The sequence below is a fragment of the Marmota flaviventris genome, unplaced genomic scaffold (assembly GCF_047511675.1).
Source record: "Marmota flaviventris isolate mMarFla1 unplaced genomic scaffold, mMarFla1.hap1 Scaffold_83, whole genome shotgun sequence".
NCBI classification, from domain to species: domain Eukaryota; kingdom Metazoa; phylum Chordata; class Mammalia; order Rodentia; family Sciuridae; genus Marmota; species Marmota flaviventris.
The window spans coordinates 239,033-249,063 of record NW_027288423.1 but is presented as its reverse complement, the minus strand read 5'-3'; the positions used below and the strand labels follow the sequence as shown (position 1 = coordinate 249,063).

At 37.3% G+C, this 10,031-nt stretch overlaps 1 protein-coding gene across 1 annotated transcript; it reads left to right on the top strand.

Annotated features, from left to right (window-relative positions):
• The first annotated feature begins 4,336 nt into the window (after window positions 1-4,336).
• On the top strand, window positions 4,337-5,221 carry LOC139704474 (uncharacterized). Its single transcript, XM_071607295.1, has one exon. It carries the CDS (start codon window positions 4,337-4,339, stop codon window positions 5,219-5,221), a length of 885 nt encoding a protein of 294 aa, XP_071463396.1.
• Window positions 5,222-10,031: the final 4,810 nt, after the last annotated feature.

The window sequence follows — 10,031 nt, the reverse complement described above, 5'->3', positions numbered from 1 at the left end:
GGAAAGGAGGGAGAAGCATGGGAGGAATAGAAAAAACTATAGATAAGGCAGTGGGGAGGAAGGGGAAGAAACGGAGCATGGGGATAGGAAAGTGATGGAATGAGATGGATATCATTACCCTAAGTACATGTATGAAGACATGAATGGTGTGACTCTGTTGTGTACAAGAGATATGAAAAATTGTACTCTATTTGAGTAATATGAATTACAATGCATTCTACTGTCTTTTATAACAAATTAGAATAAAATATAAAAATTATGTTATAAAAGATTGTGAGCAAATTCAGAGGAAATATAATATTTAAATACAAAAATAAAAAAGCATGTTTATATATGTTGAAATGTTTTATATATTCCATTGTGGAGTTTGTAATACTCAAGAATAACTGTAACATATTATGAAAAAAAGCAAATACTTTTGAAGCAACTAAAATATATTCATTTATTTAAAAAGTAATATATTGTCTCATTTAAATCTATTCTTTGAGTGAGAGAGAGAAAAACAGAATACAAAGAGTGATTAAGAAAGTAAAACAAAATAGGTAGAAGTGGAAAACTAAATATACAAATGAAGAAAGAAGTCTTAAGTACTAGAGAATCAATGCTAAAAATAAAAAAAAAAGTGAATGCATGATAAGACTGTGAGGAATGACAGATTATGTATCCTCTGATAAATCTCTGAAAACTTATTTTCTTGGGATAAAGATAACATATGAAACTACTTATCACAAGTTTAGACACGATTTTGTAATTACTTATTCATGAAAGTTTATTAAATAATATCAATACTAGATACTTCCTGGAATTTTTCTCCAAGTCGATGAAATCTTTTATATGTTTTAGAATATGTATGTGCATGTGCACTCTAGAACACTATGTATAAATGTATATATGTTTTATCTAAGGTTAACTTTTATATGTATGTGAAATAATTTGATTCTTTTATATTTTTCTAAATATAATGGTAAATGAAATATTTTTGTAGAAAATATAATGTGAGTGATCTGTTTATTTTAAAGTGTCTGAATTTTTTTTTACATAACTGGCTTTGTAAAGCCAGACATTTCTATATTTTAAATAAAAGGTGTGTTTGAGGGGGCTGGGGATGTGGCTCAAGCAGTAGCATGCTCGCCTGGCATATGCAGGGCCCTGGATTCGATCCTCAGCACCACGCACAAATAAAGATGTTGTATCCGCCAAAAACTAAAAAAAATAAATATTAAATCTCTCTCTCTCTCTCTCTCTCTCTCTCTCTCTCTCTCTCTCTCTCTCTCTCAAAAAAAAAAGATGTGTTTGAATAAAAACATTTTAAGAAAGCCTCCATTCAATGATGAATAAAATTCCCTATTAAAGAGTATTGGCCATTTTTATTTTTTTTAGTAGAAAATGTTTCCCATAAAAAGAAGCAATTGATGTTAGCCCACCACAGTACGCTAAATCACCTTTCATATAAACCTATGGCAGGGATGCTAAGAAGATTATATTTCAAAGCACAATGGATCTCAAACATCAAATAAAACTCTAGGCTTCATGAAACCAAAAGAAAAGATTTTACCAGCACTTTCTATTTACCACAGAGCCTTCTCTCAAAGAAGTAGGCAGTCCTATGCTAAGTATTTGATAGCATACCCTTGGTGTCAACATTTCCTATTCTTCTATAACAATCACTGGAGGTCCAGATTTCCCCTCACAGTCAAAATTCTATTTTCTTCTATAGGGTATGCTCATAAAGCAAAACAAATTGGAGTTCATGGAAAAGGACTTTTTCACTCATATTTTCCTTACTGTCTTTTTTCTGGAAACAAACAGAAGGCATCTGTCTTCAAAATTGCTTTCACCATAGTTTACTACAATTTTCTAATCCCAATATTGAACTGCAGGAATCTCTTTTGTGGGAGCCAGTGTTGAGGGTCTTCTGCTGCCAAACAGAGGCCTCACAAGCCATGCGGAATGTGGATGATCCATGTCATGTCTTGTGAGCTGCATGGCTTACACATTTGCTTTCCAAAGGAGTCAACCTGATGTGATCTAAAAGGTCCTGTATTAAATAAATTATGATTTTCTTTGAAATTGGCCATCTTTATTCAGCTCAGCTAGTGTGCTGCTCCTAATGGTCTCTGCATTAATATTAGTGAAACACAAAAGAGCAGTGGGCCTCAACCATTATTTTTCACCTGTTTCAATCCAAATATTCTTCAGGACTTCTTCAGGATTTTTTGTATAAAAAGCCCAACCATCTTAAATAGGTTAATATACCAGTGGATTAAAAGGCCCTATTCTTATAGCTTCATGATTCTAATTAGCTTGAATGCTTAAAATTGATTTAAGTTATAAACCATGCTGTTTTGTTGCAGTAAATGGTATTGTGTATGTGCATCAAATCACTGTATCAGTGTGAAGTAAATGTATGGATACTTAGATCAAGACAGCACAGGCATGGGTGAGAAATTCTACACATCAAGAAAGAGCTGACAGACCTGTGTTTGTGCCTGGAGCTGGGATTGTGACTCAATGGTAGAACACTTGCTTAGCATGTTTGAGGCACAGGGTTTCATCTAAGAACTGCATATAAACAAAATAAAGACCCATCAACATCCAAAATTGTATATAAATAAATAAAGTGCTTAAGTACTTGCTCAGAATTAGTCTATGCTGTTTTAAGAAAATAAGAACAAAATGAAATGTTTCCCTCCTTGTAGAAAAGCTATTACCATCAATAAAGTGCTGCTTATAAATTTATTTCTTCTTTGTTATCCTGTGAGGAAATTACAACATGTTAAAAATTCAGTTGTATGTTATCAGCCAAAAGAATGATTGAATATCAGAGTTTTTCTTCCTATGCAAAAATCACCACCCTTACTGTTATTGTAGGAGAAATTAATAAACACAGAAAGCTTGGCTATTCTCACAAAGTTTATGTAAACATGTTACTCTAAATTAAATTTATATAATCAATTATGATTTGCTACCAATGCAGATGTCTTGTTACCATTTGGAACACACGAAGAGGTGATGAATTGATCACTATTTCAGTTTCAAGAGAAACATTTCCTATAAGGGTTTCTGTATTTTGTCAAGAAGATAAAACAAGAACAGTAAGGACATATTGATTCCTGATCCATGCAAAAATAACTGAGAAAGAAGGGTGATATCACTTAGAAAATGTACACAAGTCTACAAACCACTTTTTAAAAATCATATTAAAAATACATACAAAGAACTACAGATCCAGTTAAGAAAAAATCAGCTACTCCAGGCAATAAAACTACAGGAGATATCACAATATCAATACTTGAGAAATAGTGCCTCTTGTTATCTGATCATATCACTCACTGAAACATTACCCAGGAGAGTCAGAGCCAGTATAAACACTCCAAGAACCATTTAGAGCACACTATTCTTTAAGACCTCAGAAGTAAATGTAGCTAGAACCTACTGACATACTAAAATTGCTTATTATCATAAAGGTGAACCAATATATTCTGCTTTACAACTCTCTTGGCAGGCCAGAGAACAGGGTAAATTTATTATCTACAGCACCATAATGCTCACAAAGAACTCTGTATTATTCATAAGACTGCATATAAATTATTAAAAAAAACATATTTTTTTCCAGTTTATAATATTGTTTTATACATATCAATACATTATGTTGTGGCCAGCAAAGTACATATTATTACTGACAGCTTATGACATGATTCAATAAAGCCCCAAGGGGTTTCACCGATAATCCTAAATCACAACTACTTTTCCAAATAAAAAGCCACTTCTATCTCTCACAATATTTAGAGGAGGTTTGCAGAAATGTCAGTGGTTCATAAGGAAGAAACTTGGGCAGAAGCCCCAAGAAACCAGTGTAATTTTCTAAGTTGAGTGGGGAGGAGAGGGGGTCTTGTATATTAAAAAATAAGCCCTCTGTAGAAAATGGAGTCTCTCATGTGAAGATTAATAAGTCTAATTTTGGAAAGAGAGTTTCTGTCAGACTTTGCTAGTATTTTATTTGGTTTCTTATCTTTCTCTTCCTGTGTCAGATGGTGAAGTGCCTAATTTTAAACCACATTTTGAGATGAATGTCCTTAAAAAAGTTTAGAGATTTTTCTATTGACTTTGAATTCCTCTGCAGTTTTCAATTTTGCAAGTCATATTAAAATAGGCAGACTGCATAACCAAATGTTATTCGGATGTCTTCAAATAAATTTAATAATTTCTTTTTTTATTCCATGTACAAAGGAATAATTTAATTACAATGAATAAAAGTTGAGAGTAGTTGGTTCTTTTCATAAAGCAAAATTTTTTAGACATCAAGAACTCCATGAATACAATTTTGAGCTGAAATATGGGTGGACTCCTCCTGCCCTGGCTGGCCCCAGCGCACCTCTGGCACACATGTCCACCCAGAAAGTTAAGTCACGGGGGAGCTAGCTTGGCGCCTCTGAGGCCCCGCCCCCAATCCCCGCCCCTGGCTCTGGCTCCCCGCCCCAGGCTCCCGCCCCCACCGCTGCAGGCCAGGCTCCCATCCGAGGCCTGGCCTGCTCAGCATGAGCCTCCGCTGCCCTGCCCGCTGCAGCTCCTTTCTGTCAGCCCGTGTTGTGCTGCGCCCCTTGTCCCCGCCCCTGGCGCTGACAAGGGCGTCCGCCTGCGGGGCGGGGTTCCCCTCCTCCTCCTTCTCCTCCTAGAGGCTCAGCCAGAGGCCGCCTCTGACACTCCACTTCACCTTCACACACCCCCAGCACTTCCCGAGTCCTGCCTCCCCTGGCTGCCCTGGGGAGAGCTGGAGCCTAGGCTGTCTCCAACCCCGCACCAGTCTGGGAGGCAGGCGCTCGCTTCTCCAGTGGTGTCCGCGCCTGCGCCCCCCCCCCATGCGCTCACCTCTGGCCTGCACCGGGGGCTGCAGCCTCCCCCCGCCTCGCGCTCCGGGACTCCTCTCCCGAGTTCTCCCAAGGAGCAGGAGCGCCTCCTTTCTCTCCCGGGACTCCGCTTCTCCCCCGCCGCTTCCCGCCCTCCCCACCCCAAACCCCAACTCCCCAGCTCCACGGCTCCTCCAGGATGCAACTCCCCTTTTCCCGCACACTGGAGCAGCGGTGCCCGCACCCAGAAACAGCCCTCTTGGGGGCGCTCGACTCCTCGGGGCTCCGCGCGGGCACTCACAGCCGGGGGTGGCGACCCGGAGCCCCTGCCTACCTCCCACCCGCCCTCGCAGCCCCTGGGGAAGGCGCGGTGACTGGCTCCTGTCATTGTCCTTCAGGTGCCGGCTGCCCAGGGCGCTGACCTTCGCCACCAAAGCTGTAGCTGAGGCTGCAGCCACCTAGTTCCCGTGTTGTAACTCCTCCTGTTAGCAACTCCTCCTGCTCCACCCCTCCCCCTCCTCCTCCTCCTCCACTCCTCCTCCTCCTTCTCCTCCTCCCCTCCTCCTCCTCTTCCTGCTCCACCCCTCCCCCTCCTCCTCCTCATCTCAGCATTTGCCGAGAGAGATGGACCCCTCAAGCTCTGGAGCAGAGGAGGGGGCTCAGGAGCAAGGCCGTCCCTCCCTCCTCCTCCCCAGCAGTGGCCTCTGCCAAGTCCTGTCACTGGGGAAAGGTGGGGCAATTCTCCCTGGGCCATGGAAGATTTTCAGTATCTCTCCACCAAATTAAAAGTAATAAAAATTTTTAAAAAACTCATAAGGAGAAAAAGAACTTCGAAGCCATCAAAATTTTTCTTTTTCTTTAGTCTCCACCTTAGAACCTAAAATATTTTATGCTGCTATCATCATCCAATGATGGTTCTGCAGGCTTATGGGGGAAAGGCATTTTCAAATTTTTAAAAATCTTTCTGGATGATTTGCACTTATTCTTTTATTAATTATGATTTCTTTCTAGTCTATACTAAACATGATTTTAATATTGTCAATTTTCCTTATGTGTCTCAACAAATCATTTTTTCCTCCATTAAAATCATTAGTATTCATTCAACAAATTCTTTTTTGTTATTTACAAAAATTATATTTCCCATGAACTGAAAGCATCTCCTGTTAATACTCTAACCTGAGAACATAGTGACCTAAGAAAAGAAAAAAAAAAAGACTTTTGTAAAGAAATTCAAATAAAAACTATTTAATTCAATAATAGTTTGCATCTACCTATGCTTGGAAACTAATCTTTAACTAAGAATTCAAAATGAGAAACTTTGTATTAAGGACTATCTAATTTAAGATCTTGGATCTGCTGACAATGGTGTCAAAATGTGAAAAGAAGCACATCTAAAACTGCTGAGTCCAGCAATTAAAAACCTGAGAGGATAGCAGGCCCTCAAAATCAAAGAAAAAAGAGGTCAAAATCTTCTGGTAGAGTGCTTTTCTAGTATGTGTGAGGTACTGGGTTGAACACTCAGCACCACATTAAAAAACAACAACAACAAAGAAACAAACTAATAATGATATTATATCCATCTACAGCACGAAATAAAAATTTAAGAAAAAAAGGACTGTGTATTAGACTTGTGTACCCTCACTACTTGTGTCTGTGTGTGTGTGTATATATATATATATATATATATAGAGAGAGAGAGAGAGAGAGAGAATAAATTTTTCCTGTGATGTTTTTTCAAGTAACTTATATTACAGGTGTGCATCACAATTCTGGAATCCCCCTACCCTTCTTCTTATTATTGTTATTTTGAGTGGCTGTGAATTGCATTAAATGCCTTGGGTTGATTTACTTTGAGGGAGAATTTCCTTCCAATAGTAGGACCTAACCCAGACAGATGTGCATTGACACTTATCACTGTATATAAGGTTAAAGCAATTTGTGAATAAATATGTATATACTTTTATTTATGGAAATGATATCACAGTTAGTTTGAATTTTTATTTAACTTTTCTGTTCACTGATCTCATGAAAAACAGCTTGAGGTTTAAACTCATTAGCAATTTCCTTAGGCATCAAGGTCCCCATATCTCTCACCCCTAAAAAGAGACACACAAGTACAATTTTAAAGTTTTTTCTATTCAAATTAAAAATGAAAAACAAAAGTCAGGCACAGTGACATACACCTATAATCCAAGTGGCTCAGGAGGTGGTTGCAGGAGAACTGTGAGTTCAATGTTACCTTCAGCAAAAAGTAAGGCACTAAGAAACTCAGTAAGATCCTGTCCTTAAATGAAAAAGGAGGAGGAGGAGGAGGAGGAGGAGGAGGAAAAGGAGGAGAAGGAGAAGAAGAAAATAAGAGCTTAAACAAATTGTAAATAAAAACTCTATATTCAATATATTATCATGGCTTGACACTATGAATTTATTAATACATACATGCACTTTTGGAAAACCATCTTAATATTCACTATTTACCTGAAGTCTCAGGCATATCTCAGTTTACTGTATCCAAATTTCACATTGTGAGCTATGGATTCATTGACATCAGCAAGATGAAAGGCCTGAACCACTCATTTTTATGTCCTAGGTGATGGAATACACTTCCTGGACATATTCTCAATAGGGCCAAAGAACAGGAGAGACAGTGCACATTGAGACAGCTGGCAGCTCCAACCCAGAACTGTACAAATGTGGGCATTATTTCTCACTAGATTCTAAGAACAGATTCATTACCATTTCAGATCCCACATGGTAAACATAAAGAATTGGTATCACAGGAGGTGGATGGTGCCAGGTGTTCCGATTTTTCAGTAGCCAAGACTCTACAATATAAATACATTAAAGGGAAACTTATTTGCAATTTTACCTTGACGCTAGAGGCAGGATTGAGATATTTGGCTTTTATAATTGTGCTAATATTCATACCAAATTTATAAGGTAGTGGGAGAATATTTTCACAATTAAAGGCATATATATCTATAAATATTTTTCTATAGTTCAATACAGTTTATTAAGAGTCAACAAAATTTTAATGAAGAAAAAATAAATCACTGTCTATAAGATGACTGCTGTTTTTCATACAACCTCTGCACATCATGTGATTGAATCCTGGCATCCAGCCTATAGTGAATAAATTAACTAATTATCTGTCACTAATTAACTCATTCTAAAACTTATTAGCTCATATTTGGGATGCTCATCAATTTAGGCTCAGTTCACCTGGAATCTTTGCTGCATATGATTAGCTGATGGTTGGTAAATACACTGAACTTTAGAGTGTAATCTGGCTGTCAATAAAATACCCTGATGTTTTTATCCCAAAAAAACTCATGATTAAAAAAGTATTGTGGGCTTGTTCTCATGGAGGTAACAATGTTCTGAAAGAAAAAACAAAAAAAAAACATTCAAATGTTTGTTGACCAGATACCTGACTAATACTCTTTCATAGCAAACAGCATTACATAATTCATAAAAAATAATAAGAGACCATATTCAAAGTTTTGGAAACATATTCTACATTTTTCTAGAGTAGCAGTAAAAACATATCATCTATTTTCTGTATATAAATGAAGCTGAAGAATTGTTACATGTTGGCATTTATGATTATCGTATCTTTTATAATAGATGCGGTTCACATAGGTGTTCAGTGTGAAAGAATATTTGCTAAGTCTCACAAGAATATTTGCTAAGTAACTTTACTGGAATTCAGGTTCAACTTTACCTTATCTCAAAGCCAAAACTCACCTCCTCTAGGTCACATGAGTTATCAATATTTTCATATTCTCTTGGATGTTAGATAGTGACACTTATTCAAAAGAGCAGATTTTTTGTTTCTTTTGTACCAGAGATCTTACCCAGGGGCATTTAAACACAAAGTCACACCTCCAGCCCCATTTTATTTTATTTTTTGTACCAGGGATTGAAGCCAGGGGCACTTAACCCTGGGCCACATCCCCAGCCCTATTTTGTATTACACTTAGAGAAAGAGTCTCACTGAGTTGTCTAGGGTCTCACTTTGGCTGAGGGTGACTTTGAATTTACCATCTCCTTGCCTCATTTTCCCATCCTTCTGGGATTATGGTTGTGTGCACCTTGCCCAACACAGTTGTGGTTTTGTTTGTTTGTTTGCTTGCTTTAGTATTTACTCAGTTGCTGAAGCTGTCCTTGAATGTGAAATCTCCCTGCCTAAATCTTCTGAGTCACTGAAATTACAGAAACACATCACCATACCGGTTCTTTTCAGTTCATACAAAGGCAGAATTGGGATGCCAAACAGAAAGAGAGCTGTTAAAATCACCCCATCTTAAATGATGTCTTATTTCCTAATATTTAAACATTGGACTTGTTTTGACACATAATGAGGAAATATTATTTTAATCAGGAGTCTGTTGATTCTTATTTTATCTATACGATTTGTTACAGTTCAAAACTTGATTTAATTTGAAAATTTAATTCATCCTGTAAAATTTCTGTGCTTTCTCTGCTTTCTGTTAGAACACTGGTTTCAATGCCTGTGCAAAATAATGATGAATTTACAGCTACAGAGAAGTCTATATAATAAAATATTAATAGTATTAATTTTAATCATATTTTTGTTTCATATTTCTAACTTAGTTAGCAATATGAAGAATTGAACTCATAACTCCTCTGTCACTGAGTTATACTCCCAAATCTTTTTCTTCTTTGTTTTTGACAGAGTTTTTCTCAGTTGTCAAGGCTAATCTCAAACTTTTGATCCTCAAGCATCAGAAACCTGTATCACTGGTATTGAAGTGCATGACTGTGTACATGGCTATTTTGTAACATTCTTAAAGTTGAGTATACAAACTCACCTAATAGTGCATTCCTATAACTCTAGTTACTCCCAAGGATGAGGCACTTTTTTTTTCTTTTTTTAAATTCATCCATGGTGACTAAGAGGCAGATAATTGCTTTGAGAGAGCATACAACACAAGCCTTAAGTCATAGACTGAAGGATCTATTTCTAGTGAATGAAAAAAAAAATCAGATATATAATATTGTGTTGCATAATCACATGGCATTTTGTTTGTTAACAGCAGCACAATGATGAGTATGTAACAGATTTAGTTGCATATGTATTCTAGATGATTAAAATAATATTAGTATGGCTTCAGTACATATGCTTTCTGAAGTTGCAGCTACAAAGCAACTGACCAATGATCA